This window comes from Microchirus variegatus (assembly GCF_963457635.1).
Source record: "Microchirus variegatus genome assembly, chromosome: 17".
In the NCBI taxonomy this organism is placed as follows: domain Eukaryota; kingdom Metazoa; phylum Chordata; class Actinopteri; order Pleuronectiformes; family Soleidae; genus Microchirus; species Microchirus variegatus.
This window is the reverse complement of record NC_139818.1, coordinates 16,314,810-16,332,911: the sequence shown is the minus strand read 5'-3', so window position 1 is coordinate 16,332,911 and position 18,102 is coordinate 16,314,810. Positions and strand designations below refer to the sequence as shown.

The 18,102-nt window shown below is 41.0% G+C and overlaps 2 protein-coding genes across 2 annotated transcripts; one reads left to right on the top strand and one right to left on the bottom strand.

Annotated features, from left to right (window-relative positions):
• Positions 1 to 809: 809 nt before the first annotated feature.
• Positions 810 to 11,869, bottom strand: nbr1a (NBR1 autophagy cargo receptor a). Its single transcript, XM_083903588.1, has 22 exons — positions 11,688 to 11,869; positions 11,302 to 11,364; positions 11,181 to 11,199; positions 10,710 to 10,732; positions 10,223 to 10,405; positions 9,581 to 9,658; positions 9,268 to 9,491; positions 8,911 to 9,030; positions 8,356 to 8,655; positions 7,849 to 8,008; positions 7,227 to 7,475; positions 6,235 to 6,333; positions 6,008 to 6,083; positions 5,792 to 5,884; positions 5,507 to 5,683; positions 5,250 to 5,411; positions 4,979 to 5,121; positions 4,368 to 4,807; positions 4,149 to 4,234; positions 3,893 to 3,980; positions 3,172 to 3,271; positions 810 to 2,529 (listed from the first exon to the last, which is right to left on the bottom strand). Exons 1-22 carry the CDS (start codon positions 11,787 to 11,789, stop codon positions 2,341 to 2,343), a joined length of 3,174 nt encoding a protein of 1,057 aa, XP_083759714.1. The 5' UTR covers positions 11,790 to 11,869; the 3' UTR covers positions 810 to 2,340.
• An 880-nt stretch (positions 11,870 to 12,749) lies between these two features.
• psme3 (proteasome activator subunit 3) lies at positions 12,750 to 15,796 on the top strand. The gene is made up of 10 exons (XM_083903345.1): positions 12,750 to 12,876; positions 13,564 to 13,596; positions 13,710 to 13,772; positions 13,862 to 13,966; positions 14,065 to 14,113; positions 14,275 to 14,393; positions 14,494 to 14,630; positions 14,791 to 14,845; positions 15,072 to 15,158; positions 15,253 to 15,796. Exons 1-10 carry the CDS (start codon positions 12,835 to 12,837, stop codon positions 15,331 to 15,333), a joined length of 771 nt encoding a protein of 256 aa, XP_083759471.1. The 5' UTR covers positions 12,750 to 12,834; the 3' UTR covers positions 15,334 to 15,796.
• The last annotated feature ends 2,306 nt before the right edge of the window (positions 15,797 to 18,102 follow it).

The following is an 18,102-nucleotide window of genomic DNA, read 5'->3' as shown; positions in this document are numbered from 1 at the left end:
CAGGTACTACAACTCAAATTCAAAACATTGGCGAGCACTGTCCACTCTTTCTCCTCGCCTTAAGCCTCTAGTTTGAGGAACATCTTGTACAAACGGAGAGACAGACCTACGGTTACACCCCTTTTCCACAAAACCTACAAAATAATTTGTAGGTTGTAAATTCAAACTTAAATTGTGAATAGAGCATCAGAACCATGTAATGGAAGTACTATTTAAATTGAACATGTCTCCTTAATCTCGGATGACACAATTGTAACAAATGTATGACTTACTGCAATGAATTCCTTACGTGTATCCTGCACGTACGGCGCGACACTTGGACTCCTCAGATTCGCTCAAGACCATCTCGTGTACACGGACATCTGCATTTACTGTGGAAGCAACTGCAAACAAAAGGATTGGTTTAGGTTAATCAGAGGAATGATTTACAAGATGCATTGCTTTTGACACCAGTTGCCACATGCAGACAGACAAGATATTGCCATTTTATTTGCATTATCTCAATATTTACATATATAAGACAAATTAAATTCTCAGTAACAGCTGACACAAAGTGAACCTTGAGCCTGGTGGTGGTTGTTGTTGCCCCGCTCAGGAATCCAACCTTTGAAATAAACACGCGGTTAAAACCTCATTCTGTTCAAAAAAAAAAAAAAAATGCAGTGCAGTCAAAACATTGTCACCTCTGTGCTTTTGAGTAATACACACTGTCCTATATGGAACACACATACACAGAAACCGTACAGTCAGTGTGCGACATAACGACAATAAGACACTTTTACAGAGAGTCGGAGAGACAAGGGACATGTGCAAATATTTTATTGGCAGATTGACAGTAGAGGGTTGTTTCTGCTTTTGAAGATATACATGATGATAGATTCAGAATTTCGCAGATTCTTTAAATCACGGTAAAATCACCAACATAAGAAAAAAACGTGGTTCAAAAATCCTCAACCACACACGCGCACACACACGAAGAGAAACAAGTCAACCTAACAGCAACTTACATCAACTAAAATCAACACACACACACTCAAAATAATGTCACACCATCGTACGCTTATTTCAATTCACTACAAATCCTCTTTCATAAAAGGCAATTTTAACAAAAACAAGGTATACTTGGTTCCACCACGGGATTATGGAATGTGTTGTTAGAGACATCTAGGCTTGGATTAGTGTTGGTTATATCAGTTCTTGAAAGATGACGCGTGGAAAATGCAGGCGGGGGATTAGGGAAGAGGGGGCGGGGGGGCTGTTGAACGACTTTACACGAAGCAGACGCCTTCAACTGTGACTGTGCTAAGACACAAGGACACGGTTCATCTTTAAAGCCTCTAACCTGTCATGCAGGTGTCTCCTAAAAAGCGAGTAGAAAACATCGGGGGAGCCCAAACAGTGATCCGTCCGGACAGTTACATTCCACATGTCAACGTCTAAAATAACAGTACTCTGATACAGCAGAAAGATTGCATTGTTTAGGCAGATTTTTCGTGACATTAATCAAGATAAAGAGTCAGAAATGTGTGCGTGTGTTTGTTTGTTGTTCCTGCCACTGCACCGCTGGCCCCTTTCAACACCCACAATATAAATGCAGCTTCAGTAACATCGCCTTAAAACAAGAGCTGGCTTTTCTACCTCTTTATGACATTCAACAATACTCACTTTTTTTACTGCTCTATTTTCGAGGAGACTCTAGCCGAACTCTGACGAGGAAGCAGCGCGGAGGAAGCAGCTACAACAGCCATACAAACACTAATGATGAAGAAGCGCAATTACACACTTTTATTTTTTTTTACTGTATTTTTTTTTTTTATCCTGACAAAACTACATCTTCTAGATCCTTATGACCAACACAATAAAGCTCTGTGGCCCAGGTAAACAAGGCATGGCAAACATTAACCACAATCCATAATAATTTACAACTTTGTGTGTGCGTACATGTACGTGTGTGTATATATATAATTATAATTATATGTATATATATATGATAAATTTGGTCAAAATCTCCAAGCTAATTTATAGGCGAAAGGAAGGAGAAGCCATTCATGAATGCTTGTTTCGTTTCTAAACAGCAGTGAATACGAAATAAGTGCTTCTTTTTCTGTTTTTTTTTTCTTTTACACTTCAAATAACATTCTCGACTACTGGTCTAAAACTCTTCACCCTTTGATAAAAATCAATTGGATGCACGAATCATAAATAGCTTTTCTTTAAATAACTCAAAACAACTCCAGACACTGGTCTGTCTCGTGTTTAAAATTCAAATAAAATGCCTTTATATTTCTCCGTTTTCTCAACAATCTCACAGTAGTTTTTGTCACAGCGCCCCCTCCTCCCTCATTGCAGAGCAGCGACGGCTCCGTTCTGACCTTCCTCGGCCATCTGCACCAGCTCGTTGACGGTGTGCAGCAGACTGTAGCTGTGCTTCCTCAGCAGACGCTGGTTGAGCCGTTGGTCTCTGAAGCCCATCTCCAACAGCATTGCCATCAATGAGGGGTCCTGTCTGGCGGCTGGGTCGATGCCTCGCTAAAACACGGGCAAAAACAAAACCATTTAGGAGGAGAGGAGCACATACAGCTGGTCTGACAGATGATCATCATAGGCTGTACATAAATATGGATGTTGAAACTATAAATTCACAACCATGTCATGCCTTATCATCTACTGTCCTCTAATTGGGAACATAATTGACAAAATTCCCATCATATTCAACTGACAGAGACCCAAACTAGCGATTGAGACCATCAACTCCTAAGAAAAAAGTTTATTAACCTAAATCAAGTGAGGATTTTCCCGATATTTCAACATTCTCTTGCAACCAGCAGAAGATTATTTGGCCAACTGCTACTTCCATTCTGCTCGCCCATTTTTCCTTTCACCGCAACCGGTCAAGGCAGATGGCAGCACATCTTTGAGTCTGGTTCTGTCAGAGATTTCTTCTTCCTATTAAATGCCTAGTGCTCATTGTGTGAATTGTCGGGTTTCTCTGCTCCGCATGATGTTGTTTAAAACCAGAAAAACTTTGTTGGAACAGAAATCGTGTAGACACACATTAGAATGCTAATATCTATGAATAGGTACATTTTGGTGGCGATATGGATAACAATCTTAGTTTTTCCTCATTTTTTTTTTATAATATTGACATACACGCTGCAGTGTGCAGTGTACCTGTATTTGACAGTTTGGTCCAGTGAAAAGAGCCTTATAGGCAGATGCTGCCACAGAAAGTGCCCCCTTGACAAATCCCTCCGTGATGCCTCCTTGGCCCCTTAAAACAAAAACAGAGATGTGGTTAATACACACAGTTACATAACTTTACGACGGAACAGCGTGTTCTCATTTTTTCCCTCATTGTCACAGTAGATCTAACAGAAACACTTCTCATTTGACTGCTTGAGGTTACTTTATTAAAGGTACTGTATGCAAGACATTGATGACATGCCATCAAAGCTTAAGGAAACACATAATTGCTTCACTGATGGTACATTATATTAACAATTTTAACCTTTTCTTTTGCAGGCCATAAACTGTTATTTTTTTTTACTATTTTGGTTGGTCACTCACCCAAGGTTGCTAGATTTATCGCTTTTTTGAAAAAGAGTCATCATCAAATTGTATTTATATGGCCCACAATTACAAAACACAGTTTGTCTCACGGGGCTTCGCAGGGTTGGTAACATTCTCTGTCCTTAGACCCTCGACCAGGTTAAGGAAAAACTACCAGGGAAAAAACTCTATACTATCTGACTATAGAGGGGTCTGAAAAAATAGAGCGATCATTTTGGAAAACACACTCTACACATGTCACTGTTGTAGATATCTTAAAAATATCACCTGTATATAGTTTCACAAAAAAAAAAAACAGATTAATTACAGGAATTTCCTTCACCTTGGTTGCAGTGCGTTGCTGGGTCTGGGGTTGTATGTCTCAAAGGCACTGGATGCTGAGCCTGCTGATCTGGACAGACCAGATGACACTGCAGAACAGAAAAGGAAATCACGACACACAAACAAACACACGCACACACACATAATTATAGAGCCTTCTGCTGAAGCAACAACTCTTGAAAGCATGCGTGCACTCTGACTTCCTCTCTCAAAAACAGAGCACACCATGTATTATTTCCTCTTTTGCCCCGACTCACCGTTTAGATGGACCCTTGGTTGGTGAGGCTCATGTGGTTCACAGGCTGGAGGACTGGGGTCCTCGGCCAGGTACAGTGCCTCTGACCTGAAATACACAGTAAGTAACCTAAAGTTAAACATATCAGGCTGTATGAGAAAAATATAAAATAAACAAATAAAAACTCAATCTAAGGATTCATTAAAAAGCATCCATTATAAATAGTGACAGGCTTGTTAACCTGGGTGAGTAGAGGGCCGGTGGGGACAGCAGGGCGTCAAGAAGAATCGGCGGCGTCACCACTTCAGGGGTGAGCGTCACTGCGTCCAGAGTTTGCGATGCGCACAGCATCTGGTTCACGCTGCTGTGGATGGGCGGGATGGGTGGAACCACCGACTCCTCAGGAGCAACCACCTCCTCCACCTCCTCCACCCTCTCCTCTCTCGGCAGAGCCGTCCTGACAGACTCCGAGTCAGAGTCGGAGTCGTCTTCTCCCTCCTCCTGTAGGTCAGGGCTGGCCGACGTCACTGCTGCAGCTGCAGCTGCCACGGCGGCGCTGTCAGGCTGAGACATGGCAGAGCTGTACATGGACTCCCCCAGAGGACGGCTCGTGTCGAAGCAGTCAGGGAGGACGATGATGTAGTCGTCGCAGGAGGAGACTGAGGAGGTCTGGCTGCTGACCTGAAAACACAGACAAGACGGTGGCATTTATAGAAAAGTCTAAATACTTCAGAGAAACCATTCTTAGAAACAGAACAGCAGACAAAAATAAACCTGAGCACGTATTTTCCCCTGCCTAAATCTAAACCTGAATCATTCATGATCTGCTTTGTAAGAACGTTTCCTCCTCACCTCATCCCAGTCTTCCCCTTTGGTTCTTCCCTCCTCTTTCTCGTCTTGTGTAACATTAATGTCATCCAAAACCATAGCTTCCTCATCCTCCGTATCGTGTGAACTGATATGCATGACTTCAGTCACTGGTTCCTGGAGAAGAGCTTCGAAAGTAATGAGAAGGAACAAGAGTGAGTATTGAAATGTTGCAGGTCAGGCTCTATTAATGGAGATGAGACACTAAACTATGAGCACAAATGTGCACACAGAGTCCTCGAAGTCATTCTCTGACCTTGGCTCGTCTCCACCTCTTGGCTGATCTGGTTGAGACCTGTATTGTGAGCTGAACTCTGGAGCGCAACGGCACAGATCTCCTCGTTTGCTTCTCGTTTCCCTCCCGTCTTCTCGGCTTCCACCTCTCTCTCAATGCAAATGCTTGGCCCACGGGAAACAGCTGAAATATTTCACAAAAGAAAGGACAACATTGTTGAGTTTGTTGAGCTTTCATACGTGGGGTTAAGTGTACACATGTAGACTAAGGTTTCTTACTCTGTGGTTTGTGGTTGTGATGAGTTCTGCGCAGAGGTCTGTGGTCGGGGGCTTCCTCCAAGGTGAGGGAGCGAATGACCGTCTCAAACAGGAACTGAGCTCCACTGATCTCCTCTTCTCTTTCTTCCTCCTGAGTCATGGGCTCTGATAAGTCCTTCTGCTGTCTCTGTTTCACTCCTGATCAACACACAACAAACTCAAGTTATCGCATACTATTAGTGATATACGTTGCAATTCTCTCTTACGTAATTGTGAATTAAGTTTATTTTTTTCTCTCAACCCTACCTGTGACCTCTGTGCCTTCTTTCGTTGGTAAAGTGATGTTCCTCTCCCATGCGGGTGGATCATGAGGCAGAGGGGATATACAGGGCGTCAAATCTGCAAACACAACACAGTCGCTATATGAGTGCGGAGTCAAAGTTTAAGCTAAAAAAGAAAGGACAATTTAGAAAACAGGAAGTTATTCTGTATGAGAAACAACATCTACTGTGTATTGCTTACCAACAGGAGTGTTGTTAGGGACTTTCTCCAGCTCTTGCACTATATTTATATCCAACAACTCAAACGACAGTAGATCCTGGAAAAAAAGAGCGGACACGGCAAGATTTCGATTAGCCTAAGTGCAAGTTGAAGTTGGGAGCGGTACAAAAAGGGCACTTAAAGGACATGGTTTCTGCTCGATGAACCACAGAGACACAAGTGTGTGTGTGTGTGTGTGTGTACTGTACCTGTGCAGTCAGCAGGTCGACTGAGGGGAAGTAGAAGTCGTCATGGCTGATGTCTACAGACCCGAGGTCCCTCTCTTTCTCCACCAGCCTCACCTCCTCCTTTGAAAGCACAGACAAGAACGGGCATCATTATCATCATCACGGCTGCTTCAGTTACAATAATCACCTTTCTCAGTTTAAAATATTACCATTAGCTTTATGTTGACTGAAAAATTGACCAGGGTGAACAGGGACAGGCTTTCTACACTGGATTTTATGTCACAAACATCACTTTGTTTTTTTCTGAAAACTGGACTCAAATGCTAAATATTGTCATGTTGATCTTTTCATCTTTTCAAATAATTAAATAAGACCACCTAATGCCAACAATTAACTGTCATTATTAATTTGTCCGTTTTTTAACCATTTGGTCCACAAAAAGCTGGCAAATAGCACAATAAAATCCTCTCATAATGTCCAAGAGGTCGTTGATAAATATGATTTAATTGTTGTTGTTGTTTTTTAAGGAAACGCGGATCAGTTAATTGCAAGATCAACATTCACCCTTAATTGACTCGACTAAGAACATAATGCGGTTGTGTAAAAAGTTAGATTTGTATCGGGGGCAGTGTCCCAATTCAGAGGCTACATCCTTCAGAGGCTGCATTTGAAGAGCGACTGCATCAGATCAGCCAAACTTGGTTGTGCCATTTCAAAGGATCCTAGGCCAAACTATCCACTCACTGCTTGCCTTTAATGAATCGCCTTTCGAAAAAGGAAATATGGCAGCAAATGTTGAAAACAAAACCAAGGACATTATTAATCGAGTGGCCGTGTTGCAGTAAATTACACTGACTGAATGCAGTTAGTGATACAACAGTAAGCTGATATGGATTGGAAATAGCGTTGTCATCATTATGCTCTACACCGTGTTCTAAGACTACGTTCTCCAAAGGACGCATCTTCTGAATTGGGACACAGCTAGCTAGGTTCTCGTGAGTTAGCAGACTTGCCAGTTTTTTCCTCGGTTGTTCGACCATGGTGCGGCTGTTTCCAGGATCGACCACGATGCTGCACCACACGCGCGGGCCAAACTGGCACCCGCAGTGTGCCAGCCGCCAGTGGGAGGTGTAGGTCCCCTCCATCACAGGCGCGACAAAGGCCACACTGACTACTCCCACTTGTCCGGGGAGCAGCAAGGGGACCGGCACCTCCCGCTTCTTCTCCGACGCCAGGCCGAGGTTTCCCCACATGAACACTAGCTGGGTGCACGCACATACATACACAAAAAAAACACAAAATAGAAATACACATGCGAAAAAACACACAAAGACAACAACATGCAACCAAAGTCACACGACAAAAAAAATATGTCAAGTCAAATGAAGACACACACGTACACACGCACATCATCGCTCACACACGCACATACACACACAATGACAAAGACTGAAAAAAACTGACTGAAACCACACACTTAATTTAAACAAATCAAATGAGAATTAGCTGTATCAAAATCTGAGCTGGTGTTAGTGGAAAAGAAGAAGTTAAGAGCTAAGTGAAGACTCAGAGAGGAGGTGAAGCAAGGGGCAAAGAGAGAGTGAGGCCTGCCCCCTCGGTGGGTGGGAGGGATACCTTAGTCTCTGAGGTCCAGCTGATAGTGCCCGAGTTCCTCATCTTCCAGTATTTGATGAACTTGGTACCAGGCTCCAGACGGGTGCCGTCAGGCAGATTTTCATCCAGAAACAAGGCAGCCATAGTGGGCACCAAGGACGAGTGCGAGACCTCGGGACCCCTAGTTTCAAGTGTACAGAGCATTGTTGAAAATAGCCCTGGTTTCTTATAATACCCATCTCTTTTTGTTCTCTACGAATCAAAAAAGCAGGACCCCAGATTTTTTTTTTTTTTTTGCAGCTCAAAAGCATTTTTCTTAGAAAATCTATGAAGCAGCAGCAGCAGTTTTCACATTGAGGTAGTTCCAACATTTTCCAACACCCCAGAGCAGCCAGCGAAACACTTATACAGACTAGATTACAAAGATGGCATATTTTGATTTCTTTTCTTGGAAAAAAAGATTTTTTGCATCCATGCTGGGTTTGAGGTACCCAGCACTGTCGGACGCCCTCCGGAGGTGGCGCTTACTCTGGACTGGAGGCCTGGGGATCAGGGACCGGGGCAGGGATGGGACCATGGGCTGGGGCTGGACCTGAGGCTGTTTCTGAGTCAGCGTGTTGGGGCAGGGCTTGGACCTGGGTGGACGCTGAGGCCATGTTTGTCAGGTTGGCTCTGCCTGAGGTAGAGGGTCCACTCCACTGCGGCCCCCTCTTCTCCAGTCTCAGTTTCTTCTTGATTTCCTTGACTTCAGCTCTGAGCTGCCTCCTTTCTGCTTTGAGGCGCTGTCGCTCGGCCTTGCGCACTGTCCTGTCTCCTCGCCTTGGGAACCTGGTTTGAAATGTCATCAGGAACACCTATTTGTTGACTATCAAAAGTTTTACCGTCCACGCACAAAACACATCCACACACATCATTTATGAATGACTGTAATCTAGCAGCTAAAGGATTTTTGCAGGCCTGCATTGCATTTGATTTTACTCACGTCTTCCTTTATATTATAGACTATGTTAACTTAGAATACAGAGGTGATAGCAAAGCACAACTGCACTGCTGTTAGAAAAAAATAACTACTCTAGGCTTTACCTCAACTCTCCTGACATTCCGTGCTCAGGGATGGAAAGAGGTGTCTTGGTTCGAACAAGGTTGTGGCTGGGGTCGTGGCTGTGTCGGCACATTTCGCACAGGATGCAGGATGGACAGACGCTAGAAAAAAAGAGGGCAGAAAATGTGACAACAATGTCATTGTGGAATATGGATTCTCATAAAGCTGCTACAGAAGAGGAGGAAATGCATGTCATAAGATGAGCAACAAACCCATTAGGGTACAAAGGTCTAAAGGACCATGTTTAGTCAAGGTCTGATAAGAAATTTAACTGTTGTGAGGAGACATATTCAGATACATTGTTCAAAATACAACACTAAAAGATCTTCCCTGCCTACCTGCACTTGTAAGCGCCCTCGGAGGTGAGTTTGTTGCAACTGCTGCAGTTTGGGGTGTAGCCAAGGGATCCGTTCGAGGTTGAGGGGCCCGGCCTGGGCCCCACAGGTCCACCACTGGCCTCAATGGTCTCATTAGGCCTATCGGCGGATTTGTGGGTGCAACACTGGCCAGAGAAGTCACTGCACATCCGTTCAACTACCTCTTTCACCACCTCGTCTTTAAACTATAAGAGGGGGGGAAATCAGTTTGATGTAACACAACAACAAGAAAGGAAATAAATATATAAATACATGTCATTAATGTTTACGTTACCCTTTCCATGTATGATCTAAACCACATGGGAGGGGGCTCATCTTCAGGTTTGTTCACCTTGTTGTCCTTTACGGTCACCTGTACCAACAGCAGGAAAATCAGATTACATTATTTTCATTTAAACTCTAGTTAAAAAGATCAAGGGTGTAACATTTCATGAGATTCCTCTACTACACATAAGTGTACTTGTGTAAGTGTATATTCACTTTAAAATAAAAATTGGTTGGATTTCGTAGCCTTAAAACAAGCTTTTTATTCGGTACTTTGCGTGTCTATTGTGTGTCCAATGGACAAACCAGTGTGCATTTTGCCTTTTGAAGAAGAAGCCAACAATGCAAATGAAGGAGAATGACTCCGCCCACACAAGCGCGATACAAAAACCAACAAAGGAGGAGGAGTAAACAGCAGAGAGTGGACAGAACTGTTGAAAGACCTGTTAATATCCTTTCTAGTGTGCAAAGTCCACCGTAGTTCCCCGACACACATTTAATAAATTTTCCCTACAGGATTTCAGTATTGCGACTCCCACAAATTTTGTAAAACGTATAGGCAATTTCCAAAAAAAGTACTATGGGACATTAAAAACAACTACAATGCTATGTAAGGAGAAATAAGGGGAGGATAATTAATTTCCATCCTTACAACTTCTCTCTCCGGGGTGACCTGTGTGCCCTTGTCAACAGTCTTGACCCTGGAGGGGTAAGGAGGAGCAGGACGGAGGTCTCCTTTCAGCTCCTTCACCTCGGTCTTCAGCGGGCCTCCGCAGGCCTGCCCTTTCATCTTGTACACATTCATGTGCAACTGGTTCCCCTGCTTCTCTGCACTCTGAGTAGAAGAAACAACACATAGCTCAGGAGAATGACACACGCCGAATGACGCAAGCAGGTGTGACTCACAGTGGAATGTTTTTTACGTAGCTTTCACATGATTGCAATTCTAAAAAAAAAAAAAAATACAACACAGAAGTTGTTTTTGCCACATTTATCATTTCAATATCTTCTTTGGTCTATTCTGTACAACTGTTGAGGCAAGATGTGGCCACTAGATTATGAATGAATGAAGTATTTGTGCAGTGAAGGTTGACTGAATTAGAATAACACAACAGTTTCTATTACACCTGCTGCCGTACCTTGATGGCTTCTTCATATTCATCTGGAAGAAAATAAATTAAACAGTTTATTATTTATGGAAATGCAGTTATAACCATGTATGTTGAGTTTATATTGCCTGTTTGTTTTGTAAACTTGTACAATTTTCACAGTCGATTAAGTCAATTGTCAAAAATGAGGTTACAGGGACTTTTGCTAAACAAATGACTCCAACTGATTAATTGCAAACTGCGAAACAATATCAATTAATCTTGTGAATATATTCTTGGTTAATGTAATAACTGAGAACATTATAAAACAAATGGAGGCAAACACTGTGTAAACATTTCCCCAGAAACAAAGGTAAAATCTTCAAAACTGTTGTTTTGATCAAACAATGCCCGAAGATATTGACTACTTTTGTTCCTATTGAACAATTTGTATAATGGTTGTATAACTTGTTTGTTTTCATAACTAAGAGGTGGAAATTAATGGGGAAAAAACGACCTCACCTTGACTGTTGATGCAAATCTGAAAAATGGAATGAGATCGTAATGAGTCCACATACAAAGAACAAGACATCGTTATAATCCCGTGGTGACCGTTACAGCGCATGTGTGTCCATCGTCTCACCTCTTCGTTGTCCTCGTCAAAATATTTCACTTGAAAGTGGCTGATCCCAAAAGATGCTTTAATCTGAAATGTAGATTTTGACGGCACGTGTTACGGAACACATTAAAAAAAAATGGCACAGTGACAAAAACACAACCACAGCTTCCTCATATAGGCTTTGATCAGCTGAAGCAGCCTGAACACATTTTCAACCCGCCTTTCATAATGCGTGACCTCTTCACTAAAACTTTGATACAAATCGATTTTAATGTCCCCGTTTTGTCGCCAACAGTGACGCGTGTCCTTCAGGTGGGCGGACTATTGTTTACGTGTCTAGGCCATGTCTGCGGCCTGCTTCTCGCCAAACTGCGCCAACGTTTAGCCAACACGCTCAGCTAGCTGCTTACCCAGGCTTCGACCGATTCCCATTCCAGTTTGTCCAAATCCTGAGCCAGGAATCTCTTCACATTCCCACGGAAATTGACTTTAATAGTAACAGGGGGCCCCATGTCCGCCGTTTAGGAGCAGATAATGGCTATCATTTGCGTTGACACCGGCCTGTTTGGTCCCCGTTGCCCTCGACAGTCTCTTCTTGTTTACATCGTCAGCTGCGTCTAGAAAAATACGGTGACGTCTGTGTTCTTCTTCCTTGAGTTATAATGGCAGTTGAAAAGGTCTCATTACCGCCCCCTATCAGTATGGAGGACATACATAACTACAGTACTTCCCTGGACAATGCAGTTGGGAATGAGGAGTACAGTAGTTGTTATGTCCTATGATGTTTGTAGATTAAAATATATATATATATATATATATATATATATATATATATATATATATATATATATATATATATATATATAAATAATCCATATCACATAGATTTTCTACATTTTTTGTTACTATATGGAGTCATGTTTAACCAAACGTATCACAGTATTTTATTGCAAGTGCAATAGATAAAAAATAGATATTTCCAAAAAAGTTGTTCAACCATAGTCGTTTCATGTTTTGTTTTGTTTTACTACTATTTTTATTGTTGTTTCCTTTTATTTCAGTGGTGTTGCGTTTTCTTTCAGACCAATTGCAACATTTGCTTCCTTTATTTATCATTTATATATCAACACAAAAATAATATCTCTGTGTGTTATGGAAGCCAGGTTCCACCACAAATAATAGTGTATATTTAGTACTTATGAGATGGTATCTCATTATTATGACTAAGTATCTCATAATAATAATTACTTTTTTTTTCCACGTGGCTTCCATCTAATTCCCGGTATAATTAATTTTTTTTCAAAGGAAGAAGAAACTAGTTTGTTTGGGTGAACTTGTATATAATGTAACATTCCACCTCACCAAACTTGTTTTTTGACCAACTATGCCAGCGTCTGGAGAGTCGCGCATGCGCAGTGAAAACAGCGCATCATGTCGCGCGTTAACGTCGTCATCTCTAAGCTCACACAAGTGTGGCTGACAAGCAACAAGCCACACGTTTACAGGAGAATTTAATGCTGTTGGTACAATCGCCCTTTTCCTATTCAAACACATACGATGTCTTCACTCCTCAAGGTGGACAATGAAATCAAAACCAAGGTAAGGCTTGGTCCTCGGTAACCGCACGTTGTGATTAAACGACGTGTTGTTGTTTTCATTCGCTCGCTAGCATGTTAGCCACATTTTGTAGCATGATGCGTGCGGCTAATCGCGGCTAACCGGCCGGTTTCCCGCCTGTAACCGTTTATTTGTCACATTTCCCTACACGTACTGTGTCACGCAGACATTAAGCAACATGGAGGATGAGGGAAAATCAATATGACAACACGCCAGGTTAAAGGAACTGTTACTTTCGTGTTGACCACATGCCATAAAAGCAGGCCTTTAGCTGCCAATGTAGCTTCAGTCTACCGGCGTCAATTAACTTTATTCAAAATCGTCTTTATCAGCTAATGTCATAGGTACTGTCAATCCATACACATGTTTAAATATACTACTGAATTCTGGATATATACACACACACACTAGAGCACTCATTAACCCAGCATATAAAATGGCCTACGTGCCTACATAAATACACTTAAAAAATCAATGTATAACACAAATATAAGGGTGCAATTAAACTAAACATATAAAGAGGAACCATAATAAATAATGTAATACAAACGAATCATTGGGGCTGTTTCTCAAGAGAATATATTCAAATAGAGAAAATGCTTAAACCTGTAATTGGTTGTGGTTCAGTGGCCACTCTGATATTTGGATTTTCGTCTCTTGTGTTTGCAGGTTGATGCTTTCAGGGAACGTATCACTGCAGAAGTAAGTATCGCCTAACTTGTACACGTTGTTTTGTCTGCTTTATTCTGTGTAATTATTCAAACAATTTGTTTTTCCCTCGCAAATCTCATTTTAACATTTTCATCATCTCTCAGGCAGAGGATCTAGTCGCAAATTTTTTCCCAAAGAAGTTACTGGAACTTGATCAGTTTCTGAAGGTCAGTGAAATGTTCATTAAACGAAGTTAGCTGTTAGGAATGGGTCTCAGTATTGGTATATTATACCGTGTTCCTGTCGTTTTTATCAGGACCCAGTCATAAACATCGTTGAGCTGAAGGAGATTCACTCGGAGATAAAGCTGACTGTGCCGGACCCCATCTTGTTGTCAAACCTGCATGACGGACTAGATGCGGTGAGGCTTCACGTTCAAGGTTGACTAAATTCCTGCGTGCCACACTGTAACTGTAATGTAAGGAAAGGTGCCTGACACTGTTTTTATTTGTCGTACAGCAAAATGCCAAAAAGAGGAAGCTCGAGGATGGAGGTGGGGAGGACACGGGTGAGTGTGGAACAATTAAGTCGGTTAAATGAATGTAAAGCAGTGGAAAACTGTTTGCTTGACACAGCAAACTGTATACAAAAGCGGATCTAATTAAATTGCGAGGTCAAAATCATCATCATATGTTTTGAAATAGTCTTTTCTAACCTTCTGTCTTCCAGTGACTGGCACCAAGGTCTTCGTCATGCCTGGTGGGATGATGAAGAGCAACGGAATCCTTGTAGATCTGATTGAAAAGGTCAAGCCAGAGATTAGGACACTCATAGAGAAATGTAACACAGTAAGTAATGTCTTCAACCACGGACAAAGCTCCTGCTTCAGTAATGTATTGCTTTATAGGATAAAGTGTCAATTCTAATCGGTTTTCTTTTCTTCTGCAGGTCAAAATGTGGGTTCAGCTGCTCATCCCAAGGATAGAGGATGGCAACAACTTCGGTGTGTCGATCCAGGAGGAGACGGTCGCTGAACTCAGAACAGTTGAAGGGGAGGCAGCATCTTACCTCGACCAGATATCAAGGTTTTTTAGAAATTCTTCTTACCCTGTATTTTAGATTCTGAAGCATGAAGCTGGAGCTAGGGTTCCTTGTCAGCTGCATATGAATCTGTTGGTCTACTGTATGTGTTGGTTTGTAATTTACCTTTTTACATGAGTCAATATTTTCTGTTTCCACTTGTAGATACTACATCACAAGAGCAAAGCTGGTTTCTAAAATAGCAAAATATCCACATGTGGTAAGTAGAAAAAATCTAATTACAAATGTGAAAAAATACATACTGCAGTGGGGGGGAAAAGTCTGGATGACGATGAGTTATGAGTGAACAAATATAAAAAACTTTGGTTGCTTCTTCATTACATAATACATATTTAAGGCTGAGCAACAGTGCCCTCTATAGGCCCAATTGGTAACTAGTTAAGAGGAGTCTGAGCTGTTTTTTTAATGTAACTGTTTGTTTTTAGGAGGACTATCGGCGCACAGTGACCGAGATCGATGAGAAGGAATACATCAGTCTTAAGATCATAGTTTCGGAGCTCAGAAATCAATACGTAGGTTGTCTTTATTCCTAATTTTATCCATTCAAGTTTTGTCCTATTTTGATATGATTGTAACAAAAACACTTTTTTGTTTTCCCCAATGAAGGTAACGTTACACGACATGATCCTGAAGAATATTGAGAAGATCAAGAGGCCTCGAAGCAGTAACGTTGATGCACTGTACTGATGTTCATCCAGCCATCAGTTCATCCTGCCCCACATCTGCCACAAACCACCCCCCCATCCCCCCCCCAGCCACCTCATGCCTGTTGAGCTACAGTAGCCTGTCCCTGTTCCACAGGATTACAACTAGACATTCACCTACTTCAACAACACAATCAACTTACCCCTGTATAAAATCATTGCTTCATTAGATGGACATCAAACATTTCTCATGTTTTTTTTTTTTTGTTTTAATTGTAAAATATTGTTCTTGTTTTAAACCCTTTGAAGATAAAGATATCCTCTATGGGGAAAGGGATTATAAACAACAAAAAGCGCAATGTATTTTTTAATTTTAATTAAACGTTTTGTCCTCGGAACTTTGTGACATCGCTTCATTTATGGCTCTTAAGAAATTATTTTAATGTTTTGTTTCATGCCTACTGCTTCAGTGAATGTGAACTGTTAATTTTTCGGATGATTGTTTGTGGGAGATGCAACTCGAGCTGTTTTGATTTTCTCTGAACATTGTCTGTACGTTGCATAGTAGAGGCATGACCAATACGATGATGAAGCTGCTCCTAGATCCACAGATTTACTGGTTTTCACTGAGGTCGCCAAAGCATCACTGATGTTGAGGCATTGACTTTGTTGAATAAAACATTTTTTGATAAATATTTTTGAATATTTTGCCATTTGTGTAAAATACAATATAAACTAGAAAAGCACTCGGAGAGCACAGACTTCCCTCCAAGGCAGCTCAGTGCCTACAAGATACACCCTTGAGACAGACATTTCCTGAAAATTTCTTCCAAATCCGTCTGTGACTTTTCAAGTTATGTTGCTAACTAACAGACAGACAAACAAACTCCGGCAAAAAACATATACCTCCTTGGCGGAGGTCAATGAAATGAAAATCAGGGTTAGCATATAGATGTGCAAACACAGATCCACAGGCTTTAATCATGCAGTTAAATAATAGCTCTGTGGGGAAACACTGTTTCCTCTTCACCTGCAGATGTCGCTGTGACATCTACGTATCACTTGCTACTTTATCTGAAACGACTTGATGACTAATCTTGAATCCCCGTAAAATATCAGCAGAGTGCAATCCCCCAAAGAGTAGCAAGAGTGAGTCATACAGTCGTGTTTTTTTTATAGTGTTTATCTAGTCATTTTTGTCCTTTGGAAAATCCACTTTATATCAGAGGATTTTACCCTTTAAGGTACTACTCAACCATTTGGTTGACCACACTTTAAGTCACTATATCTCATTGAAAAATGCATCAAGCTGAACTCACTAATGTTGTACTTGAATTGTATGAATTATGCAAACCAGGTTTATTATGAACAGACATCTCAACCGTTTGGTAGGGGCCTGTATCTGTAATACTGTAGGGTCTAATTAAAAAAAAAAAAAATATATATATATATATATATATATAGATTGTTGTTATTGTTATCATAAGTAAATAAAATAAAATAAATAAAAAATGCAAAGAAATCATTTTCCTTTGCTTTTTTCTTGGTGCGTACATTAAAGGGTTAAAAGGAGCACACCTAACTTTACCTTTGATTAGGTTAGCGTATTAGATGGAGCGGCCTAAATGTACAAAGGCACAATTTTGCTGTATTTTCCATAATTTGAAGCAAATCTGATCTATTTGTAGACTAAATGTACATACATTTTTTTGAGTGTCTATCGTTTCTAATAAAAACAAGTGCACCCAAAAAACTGAGACTTTTCAGTGTCACATGTTGTCACACTTGTGGAAAAGAGATCAGAGATTCTACGGTTATATGAAATAAAACATCATTACAGTAGTGTGAAAAGACGTGCGAGTGTACAAGTGTAGAAAAGTATAGACGTTTCACCAACAGAATAAAACATCAAAGTATTTTATTCACAGAAAAGATATAAATAAACAGGTGCCTCATAAGTAGGATTTTACTTCTCAACATGCAAATATACTGAACACGTACTAAAATTCACGTAAACAAGCTTTTTTGCTGTCGTGCGTGGAATCGCGCTGATAAGATAAACGTGGTACATCAAAACAGAAAAACATCCAGTTTTTCACGCCGTCATAAATGCAAACCAATGTAAACAGCGGCGCGTTGCTCAACGTCTTTGACGTAGTTGTAAGTGCCGTGTTGTGATAAGCGGCGCAGGAAAAGAGTTCAGGGCCCCCGCAGAGATTACAAGGGTTTAAAAAGGAAACGTCACACACAACCACGTTTGTTATGTCATCGCGTGGTCTCACATCTCACCTTGACCCCGGCGTCTGCTGTGCTGCATGGCAGCATCGTTTCAGAATAATCCTGTTTTATTTTTAATTTATAAATAAGTTAAAAAAACAGGTGAAAGAGTAATCTTTCCCCCTGCTTTTTTTTTTTTATCACAACCTCAGGCAGATGTCAGAACCATACATGCAAAGGAGGGCAACACACGTGTTTTGTCTGTAACGCTCTTTGACCTTTGACCCTCTGTGTCTGTTTTTTCGAAAGCGCAGAGCTGTGGTGAAAGGTGGTGTCACTCTGTGGGACAACGGAGTGACAGGAGCATGCTCAGGTTAATGTTTAATAGTTGTTCCTTCCAGAGAATTAATCAGTTTCAGAGAAACCCTTGCACAAAAAAAAAACAAAAAAACAAACAAACATAACTCTTTCTTTTAATTTAAAGCAACCTTTTAATTATTACTGAAATGCTAATTACATTTAAATAACACATAACACATTTCTTAGTCAAGATGGTCATAATAATAGATAAAAGGTCTTCTTTTTTAAACAAACT

Coding starts and splice junctions, on each gene's coding strand:
- nbr1a (XM_083903588.1), bottom strand. CDS start 11,789: ATGGGGCCCCCTGTTACTATTAAAGTCAATTTCCGTGGGAATGTGAAG. Junction 9,659..10,222: donor TCACCCCGGAGAGAGAAGTT/GTAAGGATGGAA, acceptor CTGTTGGTACAG/GTGACCGTAAAGGACAACAA. Junction 5,885..6,007: donor CCCTAACAACACTCCTGTTG/GTAAGCAATACA, acceptor TTGTGTTTGCAG/ATTTGACGCCCTGTATATCC.
- psme3 (XM_083903345.1), top strand. CDS start 12,835: ATGTCTTCACTCCTCAAGGTGGACAATGAAATCAAAACCAAG. Junction 13,597..13,709: donor GGGAACGTATCACTGCAGAA/GTAAGTATCGCC, acceptor ATCATCTCTCAG/GCAGAGGATCTAGTCGCAAA. Junction 15,159..15,252: donor CGGAGCTCAGAAATCAATAC/GTAGGTTGTCTT, acceptor TCCCCAATGAAG/GTAACGTTACACGACATGAT.